The 27,915-nt window shown below is 46.6% G+C and overlaps 1 protein-coding gene across 1 annotated transcript; it reads right to left on the bottom strand.

The window, feature by feature from the left end:
* Positions 1-12: 12 nt before the first annotated feature.
* On the bottom strand, positions 13-27,763 carry LOC135260287 (dnaJ homolog subfamily B member 6-like). The gene is made up of 10 exons (XM_064345528.1): positions 27,596-27,763; positions 16,615-16,714; positions 15,234-15,343; positions 13,376-13,435; positions 12,370-12,474; positions 9,111-9,266; positions 8,222-8,414; positions 1,290-1,354; positions 798-947; positions 13-181 (listed from the first exon to the last, which is right to left on the bottom strand). Exons 2-10 carry the CDS (start codon positions 16,677-16,679, stop codon positions 84-86), a joined length of 1,002 nt encoding a protein of 333 aa, XP_064201598.1. The 5' UTR covers positions 16,680-16,714; positions 27,596-27,763; the 3' UTR covers positions 13-83.
* Between the last annotated feature and the right edge of the window lie 152 nt (positions 27,764-27,915).

The following is a 27,915-nucleotide window of genomic DNA, read 5'->3' as shown; positions in this document are numbered from 1 at the left end:
CACCGAGAGTGATTCCACTAAAAGCTGTATCTTTATTAATATTTAAACCTCCCGTTCCTCAGCTCGCTGCCCGTGATTGGCTATTAAAACCTTGACCCGCTCCACTGCGGCACCCTGGGGGACCTCTTCTTTTTGGACTCCAGCTTCGGCCTGGACTTCTTCCTCTTGGTGTCGCTGTGTCCTAGCGACAACAAGCAACAAAATGCTCAGCGTAAAAAAACATAATAATAATCAACTCCGATACAACTGCCTTTTATCTGGTGTAGATCTGCATAGACTCTGCCACAGCTGAAATAACACATTTTACAACGCACCGAACTGCAAATGAGAATGAACTTACTGTGCGCTATAATGTACAGTCAGAAAATTCCCACCTTAGTTTCATCAAATAATAATCATTTTATGCAAGCAATACATATTTTAAAAGGTCTGCAATTCCTACTCAGATAAACCAATATGGATGTAAATGCCCTTAAGGCAAACCTGACAGTCTGCACTTTAACCTCAAATTTATTGTTTCACTTCATACTGCTTAAGTACAGAGTCAAAACATTATAAATAGTGTCAGTGTCCAAATACTTATGGACTGCACTGTGTATGTATGTGTATGCATGTGTGTTTGGCCCTGCTCCTACTGGACCTACTATCTCTCTCTTTACCTGCTTCCTCCACTATCCCTCTCTTCCTGCTTTCATTCCTGTTCCCTCTCTCTCCTTCACCCACTTCTCTTTTTTCTCCTTCTTTTCCGTTTCTCCTGTCCTTTCGCTCCTCTGCACTGCAAAGGTGAGAGTTCACACCTCTGGCTTGGGCCGGCTCCTCCTCTTCCTCTGTGGGGTTGTGGGCGGGGCTCTGTGGGCGGGGCGTGAGGGAGGAGGCGGGGCCAGGCTGGGTGTTCAGCCTGCGGTTCCGGCCCTCTTCGTCCTCCAGGGCTTCTCTGCGCTCCACGCCTGGGGGGGGGGGGCAGGGAGGGGAGGGGCGAGGTAACAATGAAACCATGGAGACGAAGGAAAGGCGGAGACTAGAAATGAGAGAGTGGGACGTCATGAAAAACAGTCGCCTCGCGAAGGCCACTTTAGAAAGGACAGAAGTCCCGCCCAGCACTGAGCCAGACAGCTGAAACACAAAAGTAGAAAGTTTGGGCGAGACCAATCTTTCTATTCTTTTTCCTAATTTCTCTTATTCTTAATATCAGCGCCTAAATAAATTCACACAATCACTAGATGTCTCCTGTCTGACAAACCTTAAAAAATGGGTCGTTTGGAGGATTTGACCAAATGTAATCTATTTACGTCCTGGCAGGAGATGAGGCTGCTGGCGGGACTGCCGTCCTTTCGAGGGTTTGAGAGTGACCCCTCTACGGATGACCCCTGAAAACCCGTAATGCTGACGCTACCGTGCCTTGTCAATCACCCACTTATGTGCACCACTTACAATAATTTGCGCTGGGTAGAAAGACACTCTGATCGATTCAAAACGGTGAGTTGTGCATAACAGTCTAATCGCTATACCAATTTTCGACTTTATGAAACTGCCACCACCAGCAAATGCTGCCATAGAGGCTCACGAAAATCGCCCGAATCTCAGACTTACCTCGCACGTGCCAAATGGTTCAGGGGAAGTTTTGTTTTTTGTTACTCTGAAAACATACAACATGGCCACATTTTCAAGAGAATGTTAAAGCAGAGGTTTTGTTTTTTTTCGCCATAAACGATGCCCACGGGGAATTAATTGTGTTACCTATGAAAATATTACAATAACAAAATTCATAAATGATTTCAATACCATACCTTTATTAGAAAATTTGTCTCCAGAAATGTGCATAGAAAGCATGTCAAACACGAACAGTTTGTTAGTGCAGGATGAGCAACTTTTAAAAAGAGGAATGCGTTCACTAGCGCTTGTTAAAATAGGCAGTAAACGCATTCTTAAAAAACCGCAGCAATTGAATCACTAAAAGCAGCTACTTGCTGAATGAGAGGAGCATGGTTCTTTGGTATAGTTGTGCGCTGAAATTAGACCTCCTTCAGACACTAAGTCCGCTAATGTGAAAATGGTGTTGTGCGCCTGCACACAATAATAATGACAATAGCAATAATAATAATAATAATAATAATGATTATAAATACTAAATAAATACTAAAAATAATAACAATAAACAATAACAGGAATAAATAATAATAATAACAATACTACTACTACTACTACTACTACTAATAATAATAATAATAATAGTAATGATAAATAATAATAATAATTAATTAATAATAATTATAATTATAATTATAATAATAATAACAATAGCTTTGTTTCTTGAGCGTGTGTTCTCGAGCTGCCGTCGTCCTTTACGTCGCGTCTTAAATTCATATTCCATTCATATTTCATACGCCGTGCTTTATTGTGGTTAGTCATGTAAATAAACATGAGATTTTTCTTTCTTCTCTCTCACTCAGGCATTTACATTTATATTGAATTAGAGCCGAGTATGTGTGTGTGTGGGGGGGGGGGGGGTGGTTATGGAGGGGGGGGGGGAGATGGGGGGGGGCGTTGGGTGCAGTAATTAAAGTAGCAGAGCAGAAAGAGGGGGTCCAGATGCTTTCCGGCTGGAGCTGTTCGATTTAAAAGGCCCTCCCCCATTTTTCTGATTTCCTGGAGCCTATATTCAATATATTTAGAATATTTAGAATTATGCTCAACTCCTTTTCCTAAGGACTGCATATGACAGGAAATCTCATTTCACATCCACACTTCTGTTTGTATTGTACAATTTCTTATTTCTTTCCCCCGTGTCTCTATATTGTTTAGAGTATTTGACTGCTTAAAAATGGTACATTGCAATATGCAATTTACAGTGTGATATGTATGCTGTGTTTGATATAAAAACGCCAGGGAAGTCAAAGTAAAACATAACGTATACTGTAAACGTGTTGAATTAAACATTTTTTTAATTTTTATATTAATTCTGATTCTCTTGGCTACTTTCTATATGTATATGGTTGGTGAGGAGAATAAATCATTGCTATGATTCAAAGTATCATGCATGAATTTTCACTAAGACCAATGGGGTATATGTAAAGTCGCTGTAAAGGCTAATTTGTTTATATCAGGAAAAGCATTTCTGTCAGTTCCTGTGTGTGGAAGTGAATGTGTGGAGGTCAATTTATAACCAGGCTCTGAGCTATTGGGTCCAGGTCCTTCATGATGTCATAAAGAACCTGACATAATATCCAATAAATGTTTTAGTCTCATTGTTTCCTTCCATAGTATGAGGCAAATAGAAGAATTCTCTCCCACCAAAACGGCCTCTTTGAATCTCTGTGAAAAACCTTTGCCATAGAGAATCCCTGTCCGCTTTACCAACAAACTGCTCTACTCAATGGTTCATTTGTATTAGTTAGCAGATCGCGAACAGCTATGGTGGCATGCAAATCTGATTTCAGCTGATTTTTGTGAGTTAAAAAAAAAAATTATTTAATGCGCAGTTTGAAGGGCTTTAAACTAAACGCCTCTTAAATTGTCATTAGAGCAAGTAGGGAGAGGGGACTGGAGTCATTTCCACTGTGTGGTACATTTTTATAAGGCTCAGCGTGGGCAGCTGACAAGCTTGTCACTTCTCCAGCTACAAGTTTTTTCACAAATAAATGCGACAAGAATTTTCTAAAAATGACAGAAGGGGCTCGCTAAGCTAAATGGACCAGAAGGGATACAAAGTCCCACACTCTTCAAAAAAATAAAAATAAAATAAATAACATTGCAGCAATGCTGGGATTTAGGGATTTAGCAGTCATTACCAGAGGTCGTCTCGATTGGCCACCGCTGACGCGGGTGAATTGATACGGTTCTCACTTCGCTGCACGAGCGGGGACAATGGACCGAACACGCAGGTCGTTATCAAGGACGCGGCAGCCGAACACACTGGCCTTGGAATTAAAAAAACGCAGCGGAACGCATCGGAACGGGCTGTTCGCCTCTTTCACTCACTGAGAAACACGCGCCACCTTTGCGCTCGCTCTTACGCGGGAGTCTTTTAAAGAGCTTCTCTAACGGCATTTATTCAGGACTGAAAGCAGGGCGAGAGAAGATTACGTCTTCGAATGGAAAAAAAAGAAACGTACGAGCAAGTTATTCTCAGTTCAGCCTTGACGAGAACAGCCTCGGCTGCGCTCGCGTTGTCAGAGGACCTTCGCTTCGCCCATGAATATTTGATTTATAATTACAAAGCAATTACCTGAGCAATAAAGACTAATTCCGCACGAACAAAAATAAATAAATAAATAAATAAATAAGTGCCGGGATGCAGAAACGATTCACTTGAACTAGAGAATGCAGACAGGACTGCAATAAAAGAGCATCTGTATTTAAGAATAAAAGTAATAAAAAATAATTTTCTAGATAAAATAAAAAATCTAAGAATATCGTTTATTTATTTTTTTAAAACATGACTGGTAACTATAACTATTTGTTTTTCTTGTTGGATTCAGTGAGGTGATTGAGTTCTAAAGCTGGGGCTCTCTGGTCACTACTGATTCTAGCCCCTGCTCTACACCACCACTGAACGAACCATCAGTGGACATCTTGGGCCTTGTTAATGCGCATAACCACTACTTTTGACAAGTCAGATTTCTATACACGCGATGTATGAGGCCACGTTTTCAACACTTAATTTTTAACATATTATTTATACAATTATGTTCAAACCAAAACATTCTTTTTCCCGTTGCTTTGCTCGAACCGACCTGACAACTGGAGCGTCAAATAAATTAACACATTACCTACTCATGCAAGAGCACACAGTGGCCAGAAGAGGGGGCCGTTGTACTACGGGAAAACGTTTAGAACTCACGCGTGAGAAAGTAAGGGGACTTCAGCATATTCTCCCTTAAATATTTAATATAAAAGGTGCTTCTATAATTTAGTTATCCATGCATTGCATAGACATTAATAAACATTTTTGATAAATATTTTGTTCCATATTTATCCTGTTTGACTGGGTTATGGTTACAATAAAGTGATCTGAAGGCTCTATTGTCATTAGAGTAATTAACCTCTCTGTAGGACTAGTGCTGAATTAACACTGCATACGTAAAGAGAGCAGAGGAATTAAAAGCATACGGAACCATGAGGCCGAATTCCCGCATCATGCGGCAGATCAGATGATTTGGTGACGATGAGGAAGGAAGGCCGTTCTCAGCGAGAGGGCGAAGAAGGTTTAGCGCGTAGCGGGAGCGGACTGGAGGAGACCGCTGGCTGGATGTGGAGTTGTGGACCAATCAGATCTCTCTGCTGGATTATCTGGGAGATCCACAAGTCGGATAAAAGCTTCCTCTGTAGCAGATAGTGGTCCACTGACACACACACACACACACACACAGATGTGCAGAGACCATAGAAATGGTCTACAGAAAAAAGAAGAAAAAAACCCACCACATCCTCACACATGCAGACACAAACAGGAACCACTGCAGCTGTATTCAGGACAGGGGGGTGAGACGCACTGTTTGAGGCACACGTAAATTTCTACATGGCGGCATATAGAATATCAAAATTAAGTGGCAATATTTAAGAAATTATCTCTCACCAAGCGCTTCATACTCACGATAGTTTCTGAGAAGGGCTTGTGAGTTTGAGGGAAGTGAATTTTGTATTGTTTCGCTCATTTTTGTCTCTTCAAGGACAATTGATATTTGGGCTCTTTCTGTTACTTTCAAGGATGTAAATATTATCCATGATTTTCAGGGAGAACCTGGATCACTAGACCGATCCCCAAAGGACCAGGAATGTGGCCCTTTCACCAAAGCAAGGGTCAGCCTGGATTCTGCTGGCAAAAAAACTCATTTTCACATTTCTCAAATCACACTGGCTCAGTGGGTTTCCCACGTTCCCCGATCGCTCAGAAGCACTGGACAAGAAGAGTTCAGATATAAATAACGACTGAGGGACAGCTGCAATCGAGATGTCCGAACACATTTTACACCATTTGTAAATGTGACAACAAAACCCAATGACAGTTTTGGTAAAACCTGCAGCAAAATGACAAAGGACTGCTAAGATTTACCGTGTCAACCTCACATCTGCCTGTCTCACACAGAACCGCACTGACAATTAGAGAGAGAGAGACACCTTTAACAAGGCCCAGTAGGGACCAACCCTTTCACTTGCACACTCTCTCACACTCCACCTCACACACTCTCACACTCTCTCACTCCTCACCCTCACCTCACCTCACCTCCTCACCTCACCTCACACTCACCTCACTCACTCACACTCACACACTCCACCTCACACACTCCACACTCGCACACTCACGGTCACACACACACACACTCACACACTCACACACTCACTCACGCTCACGCTCACGCTGTTAGCTTAGCGGTGAATGCTACGGTTAGCCCGGAGCAGACCGGAGGGTTATAGTGCGGAGTGAAGGGGCGACTCAGACGCTGAAGATGGAGGATTATCCGCCAAGCGGGAGCGAGGCTGCGCGGGTGAGCAGGCGCGGACGACCTTGGGCAGGCTCAAGGTCGACGGGAAGGTCAAAGGTGCGGCCGCTGGTGGTGCTTGCAAGCGTGTTTCCATAGCGATGAGGTGAGCGTGTGCAGACGCGAGCCCCGAGCGCGGCGGTGCATTAACGGTGCGCCACCGGCAACAAACCCGCCACCCAGAATCACCACACAGACGCCAAGACTCCAACATCCCCAAAAAACAGGATGAAATCTCAGATTTATTGTTACCCCCAAATCATTTTACAAAGTACACAAAAACTCCCCCTGGCAATAGATCTCATTTTCATTTTTTTTTTATATTTCTGTTGTTGTTTTGTTTTTTCGTTTTTTTAAATTTATTTTTAAGTCTAACGCAACAACATTAAGAATATAAACAGCTATTATTGGCATTCATGCAGAATGGAAAAATAACACACAAAAACAACAAAAAAAACGGGAAAATGCATATTAATACTATTATTCTATTAGGTACTGGCATTTACAAAAACAAAACAAAAAAAATGGCAAAGGTTAGAAACTGGTGAACTGAATATTAAGCAAGGGTTAGAGTATTCCAGTCTGGCAATTTAAAATCCAAGTGACAAAGCAATTCCATGCTTTATTTAAGTGTACAGTCTGGTTTTGCAAAAAAAAGAAAGAAAAAAGAAAAAACAAAGAAAGGCCATGTGCATCTGGGCAGAATGCAGTACAGCAAAGTGCTAACAGACAAAAGAATGTTTTTTTTGCTCCTTTTACAAACACAGACAACAACTTCTCTGGTCCTACCAACATAATGGTCCCGAAACTGAAGTAAACAAGACTAAAAAAACGCCAGCGCCTACGACGATCGCCCTGCTCCCGTTCATAAATACAACAAAATGAAAATGTCGGAAAATAACTTGACCTACGAATGTGTAGAGGAAAGAGAAATTTGGACACAAGAAACATCTCAACATCTGTTTTTTTTTCCAACACTTGTTTTGGGCCGCCATTTTGTTTTTAAATTTTTTTGTTTGTTTTTAGAGCTTAGATCGTAGTTAGAGCAGCTGTCATTACCATAACGTTAAGATTTTAAGTCGCTCTTCATTCAAGCGCCTGCCGTTATTTCAGAGCTAAGAAGAAAGAGCAAAGACACGTTATTTAAGAGCTAAGACACGTTATTTAAGAGCAAAGACGTTATTTAAGAGCTAAGACACGTTATTTAAGAGCAAAGACACGTTATTTAAGAGCTACGACACGTTATTTAAGAGCAAAGACACGTTATTTAAGAGCTACGACACGTTATTTAAGAGCTACGACACGTTATTTAAGAGCTAAGACACGTTATTTAAGAGCTAAGACACGTTATTTAAGAGCTAAGACACGTTATTTAAGAGCTAAGACACGTTATTTAAGAGCTAAGACACGTTATTTAAGAGCAAAGACACGTTATTTAAGAGCTAAGACACGTTATTTAAGAGCTAAGACACGTTATTTAAGAGCTAAGACACGTTATTTAAGAGCTAAGACACGTTATTTAAGAGCTAAGACACGTTATTTAAGAGCAAAGACACGTTATTTAGTTAACATCAGGCTGCTCAGAAACAGCAGATGCTGGCACATTTAAATTCACAGAACAGTGATTCTGATCAATGTGTATTGTCCCTGTCAACCAAATAAAAAAGAAAAAAAATTATTATATAACCAGACACCAACCCCCCGCCACACTGCCATTTAAAATAAATAAATACACCCCTTACAGAAAGGGGAAGAAGTACCTTTTTGTGGTGATCTTCCTGCCGTTTATAATTTTGGTGGAGGTGGAGACGGAGCGGAAGTTCCCCATCCCACCCCCGCCGCCGCCGCCGCCCCCGAATGACGTGGAGGAGAACGAGGTAAAGCCGCCGCCCCCCAACTGGCCCATCCCTCCCATGTGACCAAAGCTGGGGAATCCTGTGCGGGGAAGAGTGTTCACCATAGCTTCAGCCGCTAATCAGACACGCCAAGTTAAGCACTGCTAATGTAGACCACAGGCACGCCAAGCTAAGCACTGCTAATGTAGACCACAGACACGCCAAGCTAAGCACTGCTAATGTAGACCACAGACACGCCAAGCTAAGCATTGCTAATGTAGACCACAGACACGCCAAGCTAAGCACTGCTAATGTACACCACAGACACGCCAAGCTAAGCACTGCTAATGTAGACCACAGACACGCTAAGCTAAGCATTGCTAATGAAGACCACGGACACGCTAAGCTAAGCATTGCTAATGCAGACTACAGATACGCTACGCTAAGCACTGCTAATGTAGACCACAGACACGCTAAGCTAAGCATTGCTAACGCAGACCACAGATACGCTACGCTAAGCACTGCTAACGCAGACCACAGATACGCCACGCTAAGCATTGCTAATGTAGACCACAGATACACTAAGCTAAGCATTGCTAACGCAGACCACAGATACGCTAAGCTAAGCACTGCTAATGTAGACCACAGACATGCTAAGCTAAGCATTGCTAACGCAGACCACAGATACGCTACGCTAAGCATGGCTAATGTAGACCACAGACACGCTAAGCGAGACAAGCTAACCGGGACTGCAGACTAGGCCGAGGAGGGCCTGGACTCGGGTAAGCGCTCTGACCTGTGTCGAACCCGCCAAACCCCGCGCCGAACGGCGGGAAGCCGCCGAACCCGGGGAAGAAAGTCCCCGGCACCCGGTTCCGGCTCACGCCCCGCTGGTGATGGTGCCGTCGCCCACCGCCAAAGAAGGGGTCCTCAAAGGGGTCGCCCCCCCCGCCTGGGAGAGAGAGAGAGAGAGAGAGAGAGAGAGAGAGAGGGAGAGAGAGAATATGAGTGTGTGACAGAGAGAGACAGAACTTCCTAAGCAGTCCTGTCATTTTAAAAGACACCCAATGCTGTCAGAATAAAATGAAGGGAATTGTTTAGTTTCACAACCATGAATTATAAAAACCTTCAGACCTGATCAGGTACCAGGTCAAGAGTTTCCACTCATAGGTTTCCACCAATAGAATAGCAACCAATAGCTGAGCAGCTGAGCTCATTCAGGAAGGCTTCAAAGTTTGTGTGGATACTTTCTACTTCCTGGTATTTCCCACAGGGCAGTTATAATCATACTCAAAGATTCGTGGAGCTCCACTCAGTGCTTTTCAAGAGTAATTTGCAATCACAACTGTCTTGCCCCAATTTAATTTCCCCTGTTAACTCTATCAAGGATCCAGGAAGTACAGTCAGTATCCACTAATCACCATCGCCGTTGTCCTATTGGTCATTGACAGTGTGTTCAGTGCTTGGAGGAACTCTGTTTTCTATGTGTAAAGGGACACTGTTACTGTTCCAACCCTATTATTTATCCCTGCAGCTCCAAGAGAAGCAGAACAGCCCTTCTCTGGAGCCCTCCTGACAGTGGTTAGCCAGCACCTCCAAGCTCCCGGCTTCTGCCGAACCCAAGAACCAGCTCTCTCTCCAATCAGCGAATCACAGGAGGGTAGCTGGGGCCTCAAAACAGAAAATAAACTCAGTTTTCCTCTAAACAGAGACCGCCATCAAAACTTAGCCAGCCAGCCGAGCCAGTCCAGCCCAGTCCAATCCAGCCCAGCCCAGTCCAGTATGTTACTGTATCTCCCCCAGTGAAAAGCCCTCTCCTCTCCTATCCTTACTGTCTGTGACAGGATTTCACTGCTGGAAAAAACTCGGTAGCTGAACATCAGTGCACCTGCACTGGGCCGTCCAATCAGATTAGAGAAGCCCAGACCTAAATCCCACCCTTTTCAGAACCCTGGCACTGGCATCAGATGTGGCACACACGCTGGCAGCTGTCCGTCAGCGCCCCCGGCAACGCGTAACCGTGGGAGACCCCAGACTGACGCACGGCAGCTGCACATTGTACAGGGTAAATATAGAAAGCGTTTTTGTGCCCGCTGTGTACCCTCCCGGGCGTATAAACAACACCAGTACCGCCAACACTACCCCCCCCCCCCCACCCCCGCCTCCTTAAACCCCGGCTGGGAAACGGCACAGAGCTGGCGGACTCCGACCTTTCCGTCAGAAATGGAGGAGAGACCGCTTGCCTGTCATCACTGACCACGCCCGAGTCCCCAGGCTGGGCCCAACGCAGATTAAGAGGAGGATCTGAATTCAATCGCTAAATGTCCTTAAACGCAGGACTCACAAGCTCTCCACACAAACACGGACAGCGAGCCTTTGCGCCGGTTCCAGACCTCTGCCGCACGGGGAGGGAGGCGGTTAAAAACAGAGCCTGTGACGGGCCTGCCGCCCACAGGAGCGTCTCACAGGAGATCACAAGGAGATGAGTCACCCAGGGGCGTTACTCTACACCCCAGCGCTCTGACTGAGGGTCCAGACCCAAAAACAGCCCGGCTCAGTCACTCTACACCCCAGCGCTCTGACTGAGGTTCCAGACCCAAAACAGCCCGGCTCAGTCACTCTACACCCCAGCGCTCTGACTGAGGGTCCAGACCCAAAAACAGCCCGGCTCAGTCACTCTACACCCCAGCGCTCTGACTGAGGGTCCAGACCCAAAAACAGCCCGGCTCAGTCACTCTACACCCCAGCGCTCTGACTGAGGGTCCAGACCCAAAAGCAGCCCGGCTCAGTCACTCTACACCCCAGCGCTCTGACTGAGGGTCCAGACCCAAAACAGCCCGGCTCAGTCACTCACTCCCATGGTGACTTTTTAAACAATTAATTCTGTAAGGATTTATTGCTGGAGCTACTGTTCCATAATAATAATAATACAAAAACATTTTTATAATAATTTTAATAATATTTTTGGTGCCTTCATTTTGGGCTACTTTGAGCTAAAGCTTGTGCCTTCTGATATTCCAGCTGGTATTGTACGGCTAATGAGATGCACTACGCACGCTGTCATTTATTTTTTTTTAAATCTGGGTAATTTTCCCTGATGGTTTAGACTGAGACAGACTGAGCAGTATCCCTGACTCTCCCAGACTTCATGTTTCAAACCAGGGGAAAAAACAAGAAAAAAGGCAAAAAAAGAAAAAAAAAACTGGTTCATCCCAGAACTGAGGAAGGAAAGAACAGAGTCAAAGCACTGAAGAAAGGGCTGTGTTCACCACCTCCTCCTACTTCTCCTGCTCAGCCTCTCCTGGGGAAACTTCTCCGTCTAAAAGCCTCTAAATCCGCTCTGTGTAACTCCCCGCTCCAGTTAGCAGCCATTTGCCTTTCCACGTTCAGAGGAAAACATCACAAGTTTAAGGCTTAGAGGACGTTCTCAAAGCTCCCAACTGCATGTCTCTTCATCCCAGGGGTTTATACTCACGGATTTGGGTGTTTAATGTGCAGTACTGTACAGAGCTGTCTGTAAAACACAGCATTCTGTCCTTCAACAAAAATGAACACAGCGCCCCCTCCAGGACTGGAGTTAAACCTGCAGACACAGCGCCCCCTCCAGACACAGCGCCCCCTCCAGGACTGGAGTTAAACCTGCAGACACAGCGCCCCCTCCAGGACTGGAGTTAAACCTGCAAACGCTGCGGCCCTCCAGGACTGGAGTTAAACCTGCAAATGCTGCGGCCCTCCAGGACTGGAGTTAAACCTGCAGACACTGCGACCCTCCAGGCCTGGAGTTAATCCTGTAGGCACTGCGGCCCTCCAGGACTGGAGTTAAACCTGCAAACACTGCGGCCCTCCAGGACTGGAGTTAAACCTGCAGACACTGCGCCCCCTCCAGGACTGGAGTTAAACCTGCAGACACTGCGGCCCTCCAGGACTGGAGTTAAACCTGCAGACATTGTGGTCCTCCAGGACTGGAGTTAAACCTGCAGGCACTGCGGCCCTCCAGGACCGGAGTTCAGCATTCCTGCTGTAAAGCAGGCTGTGCAGCACATGGAGACACTTACCAAAGAACTCAGCGAATGGGTCTCGTCCCCCAAAGAATTCCCTGAAGACGTCCTCGGGATTGCGGAATGTGAAGACCCCGCCGAAGTGGCCGTCGTAATGCCCGCCTGAAAAAGCAAACATCGAGGAAGAAAAGCGTGAGTTCACCCCTCCGTCCGAAAACCCAACTCTCCCATACCCACGCTGCATCACACCGAGCGGGATTCTGCAGCAGCAGCCAATCAGTGCCATTCTCAGGTGCCGGGAGATCAGGCTGTGATCTGATGAATTTCATCAACCAGCAGCCTCAGTGGCCGAGCATACCTCTCTACTGGATACAGCGCAAAACTGAAAATGCCAATTAACCGAAAACAAAAAACACAATCCTGCATAAAACAGGGTTTACAGTGAAAACAAAGTCCTGACTTTTCTGTGTCATCTCCCCTGGGTACTCTGGAATATTCCCGTTTCAAATGTAAGGCTCTTACTGTTCCTGTAACCCTGTGGATAATTTGGAATATAATCTGGAATATTCTCTTTTTAAATGTAAGGCTCTAACTGTTCCTGTAACCCTGTGGACAATCTGGAATATGATCTGGAATATTCTCTGCTAAAATGTATGGCTCTAACTGTTCCTGTAACACAGGACTGTGCTCACTGGGACACTGATACAGGGCAGTGCTGGCCAGCAGTATTTCTGAGGAGAGTTTATACTTATCAGCCCATTAAGACAGGTGTGCGAGCTGGCAGGTAAGCAGGCAAACACAGCAAACTGTTAAAAGCCTTGCATGGATCTGCACGCCACCAGAACGGTTTAGAAATTCTAAACTGTTTATTTCTGAACTTTCAATAGACTACATTAGTCTTCAAAGTCCCCGACGAAGTGGGCAGTATCCTGATGCAGATGTGAGTGTGTGCATGTGTGTAGGTGTGTGCGCGTGCGTGCTGATGTAATACATGTGTGTAGGTGTGTGCGCGTGCGTGCTGATGTAATACACGTAATGAACAGTGTAAAGACCGGGCGCTCACCTCCCCCTCCCTCGCTGAGGCCCTCTTTGCCGTATCGGTCGTAAACGTCCCGCTTCTGGGCTGCAGAGGGACAGAAGACAAAGAGAGATCAGAGCTCTGACGACTCAGCAGAAAGCCCAACGCATCAGAGACACACAGCGCCCACGCAGCACGCCAGCAGGAGCACACGCACTTCAAGGGACACCTTCACTGGGGAGGGGGGCGTTATGATGAATTCAAAATGCTGAGAAAGAAAAAAACAAAACTATTCTGCACTCAGTAGTCCAGGTCACCCACCCCCCCCCAACCCCCCACGTGACACAAAGGCACATCCAAACACACAGCAGTGCCAGTCAGCAGCCTCTAACCCTAACCTCCGGACTCACAGAACAATCAGCACCCCAACTGAATGGGAGAGACGGAAATCCCATAATGCATTGCTCCAACGCGCCGGTAAACCCCTCAGATCTTATACATAATGCTAGTAACAGAAAAAGTGAGCACTTTGGAGCGAAGAAGAGAATGAGAGGATCCCTTCAGCAAAAGCACAACTACATACCACACGAGAGAGAGAGAGACAGAGTGGGAGGGAGAGTGAGGGAGAGAGAGAGAGAGGGAAAGAAAGAAAAAGAGAGGGAGGGAGAGAGACTAAGGAGAGAAAGAGAGGAGAGAGAGACAGAAAGAGAGAGAGAGAAATGAGAAACAGACAGACGCGAGACTCTCGGTTTCTCCAAGGCTGAAGCGGCACATTGTTCCGGTAAATTCCGCCGGCGGGCGGTGCGGCCGCATCAGAGCAAGCGAAGCGCCTCTCAGCGCGGTTATTATCTTCCACCACTCCGACTGTTTCAGTGCAGCACACAGCTCAGCTCTGATCGCGCAGGAAACATTTAAGAGCCGCCCCATCACCCCGACGCCGGTCCGACAGGGACGCGCGGGTTTAACCCCGCGGCAGCTGGAGCAGGGATTTGTGGGTATTTTGTAGAAACACGTCTGAGCGCTGAATCGTTAGCAGACAGTCAGGGGGATTTACACGCAGCCCCCCCCCACCCCCCCCCCGCAGAGGCTAAAACGGGGAAACTAATTCAGTCACCTTAAACTGACTAATCCTTTCCCCAGTTTCACTCACACACAGTCTGGGGTTTTAAGCAAACAGAGCAGTGAACCTTAGAGACTCACACTTATTACACACGACCCCCACATTCCAGCGCCTGGCTAGCTTCGGTTGCTAAGAGATCTCATGACCTGAGGAAATACCACAAGTAAGAATTCCATCTTACAGACACCCCCCCCTCTCTCTCTCAGTCTGAAAGGACAGACATTGTTCTCCCACTCTAAGCATTTTTTCACGCAAAAAAAAAGTCATGCACAACTTATAAATATTTAATGAATAGCTTCTCTGTAATTCTGTTTTTAAGGTCTTCTTTATCTTGCAGTTCATTATGGAAGTATACAGATAAGAAAGGATTAAGTGTCTCAGAGGAAAAATCTCATTCCACAATCTAACCCACATCAGAGCAGACCAATTCATGAGCAAAGCACAGGCAGCTAACTAGACACCCGAATACATAAGTGCACAGAGAGGGGCTTTTTAGGGTCCTTTAAAGCAGGAAGTGTGTTTGGTGTTGCCCAGAGGACTTAAGCAAGGAATCTCAAACTCGCAGGTGCAGGTGATTTCCTTACCAATTCAAAAGAGAAAAGAAAAGCATTTGGGTCTTAAATGCTGGGACAAGAGTTCAGTTTGAGAGGCCTGGTTTCGCACAGAGAGGGGGGGGAGGCGGGGCTTTCCTTAGCACAGGAAACAGTGGGCGGGGCTTTAATTAGCAAGGGAAACAGTGGGGCGGGGCTTTCATTAGCATGGGGGACAACGGGCGGGCCGTACCATCTGACAGGACTTCATATGCTTCGGACAGCTCTTTAAACTTCCTCTCAGCCTCCTCTTTATTCTCCGGGTTCTTGTCTGGATGCCATTTTAGAGCCAGTTTTCTGTACCTGAGAGAGAAAGAAAGAGCAAAGGAGTGAGAGAGAGAAGAGAGAGAGAGGGGGAGAGGTGGAGGGAGGGGGAGAGAGAGAGAGAGAGAGAGCATCACAGAGGAGGTCATACCACTGATACAGGCCTCAGGGTTGGAAATGCCACCCGCCCCCACCCCACAGGTGTCTGAGCCGTTCCAGGCCTTAGTATTGGCAGGCAGGTGCACTGATGGGAACCCACCAGCAGGGGGCCAACGCTCAGGACATAATAAAGGGCTGCCCAGCCCTGCTTCTGGAGATCTATTGTCCTGCAGGTTTTCGCTCCAACTGTAATCTGGCACACCTGATTATACTAATCAGCAGCTCAACAAGATCTCTAGCTGTTGAAAGAGCGAAGAGTCCTTCATTAGGGTTGGAGCGAAAACCTACAGGATGGCAGATCTCCAGGAAGAAGGTTGGGCAGCCCTGACATAATATACAATAGGAAGAACAGGCCACTCAGCCCATCCAGCCTGGCCAGTATCCAGTGCTGTATTAAGCCTGGGTGTGAATACCCTACAGGTATCTGACTCAGGAGAAACCCTTCCTGACGTGAGTAATAAATTTTGCCCTTTTACTCATTTCCACTGAAAAGTCCCCCTGTTCTACAGACAGACCTCAGCCTGAAATGAGCTTTAGTTAAGCTCTGCTGAGCACACAGTCTGTGAGTGACCTGTGACCTCTGACCTCTGCGTACTGCATGACACACAGAGGTCAAATCAGCCTGATTTTCCACAGGTCTGTGAAGAGTGAAGCATGCAGTTTCAGCTCAACAGAACAGCTGAATCAGCAGGACAGAGAGGCCCAGTACTGCAAGGGATGCTGGGAAACACAGACAATAGGGTGGGCGTATGCTGGGTAACAGACAATGTGGTGGTGGCTGAGGCATTCTGGGTAACAGACTGGGGTGGGGACTGCAGTGCATGCTGGGTAACAGACACTGGCAGAGGTGCAGGTGTGTGTGTGGTACACATGAAGGTGTATATCCACAGACACTTTAAAGATAAGCCTTTATAGTACCCTTAGAGACAAACAGTATGTCATTTACCACACCACAACCCCACCCATATGACTGCACAAGCACATAACTGAGCTGTCCAAAGGCAACTCCGCCATATAAAGTCATTAAAGAATACAAGATTTATCTCAGTCCTGTGTTTCGCTGAGACTGAGGGCTTTAAATGATAATATTTGTTTTTCAGGCCTCGTTGAAAAACGTAAACGTGGCAGAGTAGCTGGGAGACGGTTCTCACGCTTTTTTGATGTCTTCTTGTGAGGCGTTTCTTTGCACTCCTAAAATGTGGTAATACTCCACCATGGCTGTCCCGATCCTTCGATAACCACGCTGTCAACCTGCAAAACAAACAAGACACAGTGTGAGAAGCAAGGCAGGGACCGTACGAGCCCATCATTAAAACAATTAAAAAATTCAAAAATCAGCTTGTGGCAGCCCATCCTCCTTATGACTTAGCATAGGTGAGGTCTGAGTAATGTTTCCAGTGTGAACTGGCCTTAATGTGTTTATGGCTATGAATAACTGTACAATTGCACCTATTGCACCTTATTGACCTGTGTTTAGTAGTTGTTCCAATGACCTTTGGTACACGTTCATTGTATGTAGCTTTGGATAAAAGCATCTGCCAAATCAAAATAATGTAATGTAATCCCGTAATGATCACAGAAACGGGGTCCTAACACAGACCAGCCTGTGTCTCAGTCAGCACAGGCACCAGTGAAAAGCTTCCTAACACAGTCAGACCCTCACACAGACCAGCCTGTGTCTCAGTCAGCACAGGCACCAGTGAAAAGCTTCCTAACACAGTCAGACCCTCACACACACCAGCCTGTGTCTCAGTCAGCACAGGCACCAGTGAAATGCTTCCTAACACAGTCAGACCCTCACACAGACCAGCCTGTGTCTCAATCAGCACAGGCACCAGTGAAAAGCTTCCTAACACAGTCAGACCCTCACACAGACCAGCCTGTGTCTCAGCAGCACAGGCCCAGTGAAAAGCTTTAAACAGTCGACCCTCACCAGACCAGCCTTGTCTCACAGTCAGCACAGGCACCAGTGAAAGCTTCCTAACACAGTCAGACCCTCACACAGACCAGCCTGTGTCTCACAGTCAGCACAGGCACCAGTGAAAAGCTTCCTAACACAGTCAGACCCTCACACAGACCAGCCTGTGTCTCACAGTCAGCACAGGCACCAGTGAAATGCTTCCTAACACAGTCAGACCCTCACACAGACCAGCCTGTGTCTCACAGAGTCAGCACAGGCACCAGTGAAAAGCTTCCTAACACAGTCAGACCCTCACACAGACCAGCCTGTGTCTCGGGAGTGCTCTCCCAGGTACTCCAAATTTAGTTTAAATACGGGGCTTTCACCCGGGGGTCCCGGGCACCCTGGGGGTCCTTCAAGGCCAGACTGGATATGCAACGACTAAATATAGCCTCAGAAGCTTATTGCACGAAGGTGAAGCCACATATCCTCCCATGAGTCTGCCTGGCATCGCTCTCCCCTCCCACAATCGGCTGCTCGTGGGCGTGTTTCTGGTTTTTCAAACGGTGTTCCTCTCCGTGCATATCGATCGTACGTTTTGGAAATCCCCACCCAGCAATAGGCTAATTAACGAGTCCTCCTTAACAGAACCATGTGGAATGGGGAAAGGGGAAATTAAAATGTGAAATCTGAGACACGTTTACACATCGGATCTTTCATCTGATTGGTTATCATACCATGCTCCCAGTCTTACCCATCACTCCACCCAATTGCCTCGCATCGCCAGCTATCCCAGCATGCCTTGCGCAGGCAAAAACTCAGCTCCCATTGAAATGAATGGAGGTGATTACAAAGTCGATTCTCGTCTGAGGATGTGTGGCTTTACCCCTAGTGTTTTACCCTTGATTTATAACCCAAACATGGTCCGATTCAGAACCTAAACACTGTTCTGACCCACAAACTGAACTCTGGGAATCAACATGGCCGCCGCCACCGCCCTGTCCACTGAGCTCCGCACCGGAGGCTCCCTCTCAAACTCACACACGGAAACGTTTGAATTTGAGTTTGCATTTCCGTTAAACTTGAAAAGCTCTAGAACCGGTTCCCAGGCGGAGGGAACCATTTCAAAGACAAAGACAAAGACAAAGAAAGCCACAGGCATTTACCCGAGAACTGTAAACAGCCGGAGATTTTCCAAACACTCTGAAGTGTAAAGCAGTTGAGGAGACTCAGGCTACTCAGCGCGCTTCTCCATACAGAACAGAGACGGCTAACAGCCACAAACCGGCAGACAGGCCACAGCCAGCTGAAGCAGTAGCTCACAACTCCACCACAAACTTAGGCCAGGACAGCTAGCGTGTGGATGCAAGTGTGAGTGTGTGCAATGCGCGTGCGCATATACACGCGCGCCTATGCGCATGCACGTACGCTCACGCATAAGCGTGTGTGTGTGTGCCCTGCGCACGAGTGTGTATCTGCGCACACACACACTGTTCATCAGGCTAACGCTGACCACAATTTGTAAGTGGAGCAGCCCCTGATACTGTAAGACTTTAACTAATACATGAATTCCATTTTTTACACTTTTATTTGCCACTCTAAGAGGAACAAACAAAACAGGAACTCCTTCTGTACTGCAGTCTTGCTGTGGCAATGTGACCAGCTCCTGATCACGCTGTAAATAGCCAAAAAGCACTTCAGCTAATTATATACACAAACCGAAAAGAGAAAAGAGGCCAGGCCTCACCCTCCGGTGTCCATAAAAAGGCAAAAAGCACAGACAGCAGACAGGAGCATTCTACACACCTCACACAGCAGGTATTTAACAGTGTGGGGCACTGCCGCACCTCAACCAGCAGGAGGCAGCAGTGCCGCACCTCAACCAGCAGGAGGCAGCAGTGCTGCACCTCAACCAGCAGGTGGCAGCAGAACTGACAATTCAGTGACACACTACATCCTTCTCATTGGCCTGATAGGCTTGGGCCTGTCCGGACAGCACCATTACCACGGAAACCCGTCACCCGGCAACCGCACTTCACTGTGCCATACCTGAATTCAGCTTCCTGCTTGCACCTTGTCCACTTCCTGCCCTGACAGGAAGCTAAACTGCAACAGACAACCTCCGGGCCTCCTGTGCACTGGAAACACTGAACACGAGAGTGGTGTTCTCTCCCACCTTTCCAGCAAAACGTGACCGCTGGAGAAGAGGGAAAAAAAACGCTGAAATTCAAAAGGCAAGACAGACCCGCATCTTTCACACTGAAGCGGAGATCCAGAACCTTCCATTCTGACAGGACATGCAAAGGTGGGCAAATCTACAGCACGCCCACGCAGAAGGACCGACTTCCAGTAAAACCACTTCCAAGAAGGCAAATTCCCCGGCTAATTTTCTTAAGGACCAGCGGGGGTCGGGGGTTAGGGTGACTCAGCCAAAAAAAAAAAGACACAGAACCGTCAGTTTAATAAACCAGGAGTGGAGTTACCGGATCCAGAGGGGACCCCCGCGTGGTCCGTCCCGTTGCCATAGATACCGGCGGGGCGCTCATCGTCACGGCAATGACAGCGGGGGCCTGCCGAGGTGTCGATGGCGATGGTCGCGGGTCAGCGGGACATACTGCTGCCCCTAAGCGTTCCTGTGGGGGCGGGAGTCTGCTCCCGGGCCAATCGCCTGGTAGGAGGAGTGGTCGGGGGGGCATGTAAGAGGTTCAAGGCTCAGCTGATAAGTGAGTGCCGGGGGGGGGGGGTTGGGTTAAGTGGGCCAACTGTGCCTCCTCACCCCCCAACCCCTCATGCACTCAATAAAGTCAATGCCTGTGCATAGCCAGGGAGAAGCGGAACCAGGCCTCTGCAGTTAGCACGTTAGCATAGAGCACGTTAGCGTACAGCACGGGCGCTGACGCTTCTCCTAATCTATCGGGCAACAGGAACGACACTTTCCATCAAGAACAGATCAACGATGGCAAAGATATCATACAGAAAAGCTTCAGGGCCGCCAAAGCAGCTTGTTACACTGAGAACGCCAAAAGTCAAATCGTGCTGCGCGTCATTCAAAAGAGCTAGCTAACGAACGAGCGCCGCACGCTTCAAAACTGCCCAATCCCTTCATACAAGATTCCTGCATACATACTGCACTATGGAAATACTGACTGAAGCACGCAGAAGGGCTCACAGGCAAGTCAGTCTGAGAAAGAGAGTTTTTTCTTTTACTAGACAGGTACATGAACATTTACATACTGGGAAAAAAATGCAAACCTCAAACGGAAAGCATGTCAAGTTTGATAAGTGTCCCAGTTAATTTCCATCCCAACCGCAAGTATCCCAGGGGTACACAATGAGGGCCACTCCATTTCGGGATGATAAGCCAACGTCTGCTCCTAAATATTTCATAAGCCCAAACCATTCACACAATCCCACAGTTTTTGGATAAAGCCAAGCTGCTGACTACACATGTAGACCCTATCCTTGGTAAATATTGTTATTTACTTATGTATGTATTTTTCACAGTGGACTGATTACAGGAGTGGATCAGCATTAGTACATACAGCCATTTAGAAAGAGAGACCTCAAATAAAAGAAACCAGGTACACATTTGCCCTCCAGGAATGGAGCCACACCTGATGTGTGTAATTTCCCAGAATCCTCTGCAGTCCTGTTGCGATGCCCTGGAGACAACTCCACCCATAAAACTCAGGGCACATTCTGCTCATACCCCGCAGGCCAGAGGCATTATCACTGCAGCACGCACACAGGAAACGCACCTTTTTACCTTCCCGCTTTCCTCAGCTTCTCACCCTTCTCCAGAGTGAGTCAGGCTCAGTTTAAGACTTATTTTTGGCTGGCAACTGAGCAGGAAGACAGACAAGCATGCGCTCAACTCCAAATCCCCACACTGCGGTCGGACGGACAGACAAACTGACAGACAGATAGACAGACACTTTTCGGGCAGCCCACCAGGTGCACCTGCAGGCCCCCCATCGAGCCGCAGGGGTCACTCCCTCTTGCTCAGCTCTGACCCCCCATCCCTTTTTTTTGGCAAAACATTTGGGAGCATCCAAAACCAAAGACTAGCCCCTCCCCCCTAACACTTTCCTAAGCTCCTAAACATGATCCTAACCTTGCCTCAACCCCAACACTTATCATTTTCCAACCCTAATTTTAACCTTAAAATCTAATTCGTTGGAGCTAACTCCAACGAGCTAAGTGCTAACTCCAACGAGCTAAGAGCTAACTCCAACGAGCTAAGAGCAATGCGGTTATTAACTCAGACCTTAACGGAGGTCTCACAGTGATGACTCTGAAACATAAGCACCTCCTGCAGAGCCGTTAAAGATGTGGGGCTACAGGATGCTTCATGGCTGTGGCTGTGGTTGAGGTTTACACCACACTGGGGCCCACAGCACTTTCACTGAGAGGCTGGGTTTTTTTTTGTTTGTCTTTCCCCAACAGTTTCTAGGCATGCATGTGCTTCTGTCAGGCTTCTCTACAGTTTGGACAGCTAGGTTCACAGAAATACACATTCACATATATCTTTTGTTGTTAGGACACTCATTAATTAGTTTAGATACAAAAAACTGACAGCTAACAGTACAATTCGTGTTTGCTTACAAAGCATGCAAAAAAAAAAACAAACAAACAAATAAAATCTCATATTTGCAAGCTTCATCGAGTACCAAATGCTGTCACTTTCTCCAAGAAAAGACAATGTACCGACAGAATGGCTGTTCTAGCATAATAAACTGTGTCTTCCAGAAACTGAGTACAAAAGTGACTAAGTTGAGCTTTCATAGGCTAACAGTCACTAGAGTATTTGTGTGTGTGTAGTCTACCATGCCAGACCATCTGGTTATGAGTTTTGCTTCTGTGAAGTCTGTGTTAAACCTGAACAAATGAGTTAGTTTTCATACAATGGGGACCAAAATGATTGCCAAAAGAAACTTTGACAAATTAAGAAAATACTGAACGGACCTCGTTCTGTTCAAATTTTCTGAAAAGAACAAGCGCTGTTGAATATCTGTCCATCTTGTGAAACTATTGTAGAACAGGTGGCGATTCATGAACTACAAAACGGCCGACTCCACAGGGTCAATCCCTGAGAAAGGGCTTTTCTGGCACACAAGGCCTACACTTCTTCTCTTGAGATAATCATAAAACTTTCAGTTTCCATTCTGAGTCATGGTTGAAAGATTAGGCCCTACCTACTGCGGTCACAACTGTACTGAGCTTGCAAACAGCCAGCCAACACTACAGATGCACCACGGGCATGTAAAACAAATTAATTATCCTCATTGTCCCATTACATTAATGGGCTTTGACTTGACTTTTCTGAAATTTGTATGCACATTTTCAAACCTTAAAAAGATGTAGGCTTGGATTGTTTGTGGCAATCCAAGAACATGGTAAACCGCTTCCCATTCAGGGTGTGGGGTCTGTTACTGACTCACAGATGTTCAGCCTGTCAGCCACCCAGACACACCTGAGACAGGTAGGTCAGCTGACCTTAGAGGCCCGTCTGTGGCTACGACAGGAAATAAACCCAGCCGACCGCTAGGACTCGTGGGTGAGATGTCCGTTTTAGCATTTCACCCCCCAAAAAGAGCGCAGAACGTCGAGCTGATCATCATTTTCGCACCGACATTCGTATCGAATATCCCAAACACTTCCCTTCTCATCATCGCCAGAAACATCAGCTGCAGATCAGCACTAAAGAGCGACCGCATCACACCTGACAAGGGCAAGACAAAGAACAGGGGCTCCCTTTCCCAGAAACCATTAACCACACACATTCCCTCAATCAGCTGAGCGCAGGCTCCCAGAAACCATCAACCACACACATTCCCTCAATCAGCTGAGCGCAGGCTCCCAGAAACCATCAACCACACACATTCCCTCAATCAGCTGAGCGCAGGCTCCCAGAAACCATCAACCACACACATTCCCTCAATCAGCTGAGCGCAGGCTCCCAGAAACCATCAACCACACACATTCCTCAATCACTGAGGCAGCTCCAGAAACCATCAACCCACATTCCCTCAATCAGCTGAGCGCAGGCTCCCAGAAACCATTAACCACACACATTCCCTCAATCAGCTGAGCGCAGGCTCCCAGAAACCATCAACCACACACATTCCCTCAATCAGCTGAGCGCAGGCTCCCAGAAACCATCAACCACACACATTCCCTCAATCAGCTGAGCGCAGCCCCAGAACCCACACCACACATTCCCTCAATCAGCTGAGCGCAGGCTCCCAGAAACCATCAACCACACACATTCCCTCACTCAGCTGAGCGCAGGACAGGGTCATCACACACATTACAGCTACACACCACAGCGAGTGCACCACCTCACACAGTAACCATGAGGCCGAGCATTACACTGCATTACCCCAGAATTACACTCCAGCATTACACTCCATTACTCCAGCATTACACTATGTTACTCAAGCTTTACACTCTGTTACCCCAGCATTACACTCTGTTACTCTAGCTTTACACTCTGTTACTCCAGCATTACACTCTGTTACCCGAGAATTACACACCGTTACCCCAGCATTACATTCTGTTACTTCACCATTACACTCTTACACCAGCACTACTCTGTTTCTTCAGCATTACACTCTGTTACTCCAGCATTATTCTGTTACACCAGCATTACATCGTTATTCCAGCACAAGAGCCCATCAAATGTGTTCATGCATTAACCGGTTTGGTGAATCAATATAGACACGACTCAACATATGAACCGATCTGCATACCCGCACTTTCCAAAACACAGCACACGTTTTTTCAGCCTGAAAAATGCAGAATCCAACAGTAATGGACGCACTGCGATGCACACTAACTCTGTGTGCTCTATGAAGTACACTAACTCTGTGTGCTGTGTGAAGTACACTAACTCAGTCTGACCCCCAGCATTCTGCTCAGACCTAACACATCATCAGCTGCTCATGTGATGGTTTGACCTACTTGCTGTAACAGGATAACAGGTCTGCTAATGACTGCCACTGGCCCTCCACCAGAGGGCGCTCTGCTGCTGGTCAGTCCCTGGTAAAGGTCAGAGAGGGGGAGGCTGAGGCCGTATGAACAGCACATTGTGACCAGTGTAGAAGCCACCCTCATTAACCGTGTCCTCACAACGTTGCCACCAAACTCACTCCTGTTCAGCGTAGAAGCCCCTCTCTCATTAACCGTGTCCTCACAACGTTACCACCAAACCCACTCCCGTTCAGTGTAGAAGCCCCTCTCTTTAACAGCATCATCATTATTATTGCAAGCATTTAGCAGGTGCTCTTATCCAGACCCTAACCCTAACCCTAACCCACGCCCTCACAACATTCCCACCAAACCTGCTCTCATTCCCAGGGAGAAGCCTTCCCCAGTCCAAGACTTCTCAAGAAACCAGAACAGAAACCACTGTATCTAACCAGGGATCCGTGACCCACACCATGTTATCATGGAAGCAATAATAAACTGAACAGTCTACGGTGGACATTTCTACACCCATTTTGGGCACACATATTTGGCAAACTGGCACAGGGAGAAACCCCAAAATGTTTTTAACGGTCCCTGTAAAGTCTTAACAAACATAATGTGTCAGGCCGGTCATCTTGGTGTCATACCAAAGCTTGCTGAACGCCCCCACCCACACATGTAATTCTGTCGTTCTGAATGTGCCAGTGGAACTCTGAAGCATATAAAAGCACACACAGGCCTAAACAGCGTTCGGCATCACTGGGTTTCGCACATTTTCCCTCAGTGGATGTTGCCTTTGGCTGGCTGCCTGCATGTCTGCAATCAAGGCATCGCTTCGGCTGAAATCATTTTGGAACTGGGCTGAGTAGTATGGAATTTCCGATCCATGTAATAAACTATGGGGCAGGAAGAACGGAACGGTCCACCTCTCCGCACGGCCTGCTAGAGAGAGAGAACCAGGATCCAGCACCCAGCAGAACCAGGACTCAGTAGAATAAGGACCAGCAGAACCGGGACCCAGCAGAACTGAGACCAAGCGGAACCGAGACCAAGCGGAACCAGGACCCGGGACCCAGCAGAACAGAGACCCAGCAGAAACAAGAACCAACAGAATCACGGGCTGACTGTAATGCCGGCTGGGCCTGGCAACGATCAGCACAACCGCAGGGACGTTCTTCACCGATTACCACTCGACTGAGTAAAAATAGCACTGCTAACTTTCTACAGCCCAGAATAACACCCAGCCGCTCCACCATGTATCCAAAACGCAAAAGCGGGGGGAAAAAACACCACCTGTGAACCAATCAGAAGTACCTGTTCCTGGAGAAGTAGCTGCTTTCCCTTCGGCAAAGGTCTAAAACTCAGCGACGTGTGGTGACTCAGTGGATGGCCTGATATGCATACAGTTTGTTTTGCCTCAAGTCACAGATCACACACAGTATGGCCACCAAATCAGTCAACTCATGGAAAAAAAAAAAAAGATGGCAGTGCTCCACATTTGGCATGCACAAAAGAGTATTGACTTCCAAAACCATGCAGATTGGGTTGGACTTCAAGTCTCACAATGCCCCATAAACCAAGTAACTTTCCCATCGCACGCACCTCCTGAAAACGCCAGGAAACATTATTCAGCTGTGCCACACTTCATTGCGTTCCATAAATACCAGGTACATGCATGCCAAAATAGTGTGTCACTCCTTGATTTCCTAGTAATCCATTTTTACATCACAATAAACATTGATCTGTAAATAAACAGTTTATAAACAGTGTTGCTTTCCTATCTGAGTAATGTGTGTTGCCTGTCAGATGCAAAATAGTCACTGACCATTCCAACTGAACTATCGGATTAATGCATTTCACTAGTTTTTCCATCTAAAGTTTCTGGTTTGGCGCCTCTTTATAGGCTACCAAATGATAAATAAGAAATACATTAGGACAAATACAATAGAAGGGGGGTTGGGGAAAGACCTGCTCAAAACCAAATTAACAAATTCGCACATAAAATATGAATAACATTTAAATAAATTATAAAAGGGAGTAACAACTCGGTAGGGCACACGCTGGGGTAGCTACATGGCAAATTTATGGCTAGCCTATTTGAATGCAAGCTGCTTTTTTGTGCAGTCACCTGTATGACATTTAATAATGCTATTTCAGTCAGATTTGAAGGTAAGAAAAAGTACTTAGCATATCTAATTCAGCTATCAGTCATTTAAAATAAAAGATTAGAACTGGTTGCGTGGATGACAAACATGCACACTGAAGACATATTCTGAAAAACCCTGTCCCACATCAGTCAACTACTCAATTTTAGGGCACGATAGCGAGTGGTGGGTAGACAAAGATGTTAACTCAACTCTCAAGAAGAACTGCCGTCAAAACAGTGGTGTATTATTATGAATGGTTATGAATATACTCAAGCTTGACTATTAATTTTGATAAATATTCTAGCTGGTTCAACGCGTTTCCAGCGCTAGCTGTTGATGCGTAATACCCAATATGTTATGAAGATTCACCGTGTGAGTTAAGTAACGCTGTGGTCACACTATTTCCAACTGCGATTAAAACGGGTCACAACACAAAGGTCAAGAAATAATTTCGATTCAACTATTCAACAAACAAATAGTGCTTGCTTAACGTGACCTAGCTAACTTATCTAATTTGCAACCAATTGTGTAGCTATGATGTGGTAACGTTATGTAAGTTCGCCTGGTAGCCGCTTCAGCAAGCCTAGCAAACGATGCTAATCGAGGTAATTAGCTAACTAAAACGACAAGTATAGCCTAAGGCCATTTGATGGTCTTAGTGCGTTATCGTTAATGCAACGTTATCCAACAGAAGAGCTAGTCTAACGATATGTGCATGATGCGGTAGCTAACGGCAAAGCGCCATACATAGCCTACAGCGACTAACCATAAACAATCAGTAGCATTGGCTGGTGTAGATAACTAGCCAGATAGCTAGATCACATATCAGTGCTGGCTTTGACTAAAACACATAACAGCAGCGGTGTAGTCTATGTCCATCTCCCATAATCAATGTATGCGCATTCAATGGATTACAAGCTAGCTACATCAGTGTCTGCTATGGAGCGTTCGCTAGCTAGCTGGATAGTGCTAGTTCGCTGGCCATCGCGCTAACTAGCAGCATCAAGCAACCTTAGCTACGATACAAAACAGTAGCTCGCTAATGTTTGGTAGCCAACCAGCTAAGTATAAACAGCAAAAAGGTCAGTCGTAGTTTCGTTCAGATAATAGTCTTACCTCCACTTGAGCTACCAATAGCTCGATTTCGTTTTTCCTTTGTCTGACGGGCTTGTATTCCTATGACCGCTGTGTTTTTTTCCCTTATCACTATCTTTCTAGTGCGTTTGAAACAGACGGTATGCGTCTCCGGAAATTCTTCACGTATTTCTAGTTTGTTCCTTAGATATTTTGACGTCACTTCCCAATACGAGAGGTGGGAGGGGCACAAAGTTGAGAGAGGAGAGTGAGAGAGGACAACTGTGACGGTATCACGTGACTAATCCAGCACTCCAATGGGTGACATCGAAAACCAGTTAGGCAGCTGGGAGTATTAATAA

This window comes from Anguilla rostrata, chromosome 8 (genome assembly GCF_018555375.3).
Source record: "Anguilla rostrata isolate EN2019 chromosome 8, ASM1855537v3, whole genome shotgun sequence".
NCBI lineage: Eukaryota > Metazoa > Chordata > Actinopteri > Anguilliformes > Anguillidae > Anguilla > Anguilla rostrata.
This window is presented reverse-complemented; position numbering and strand designations above follow the sequence as displayed.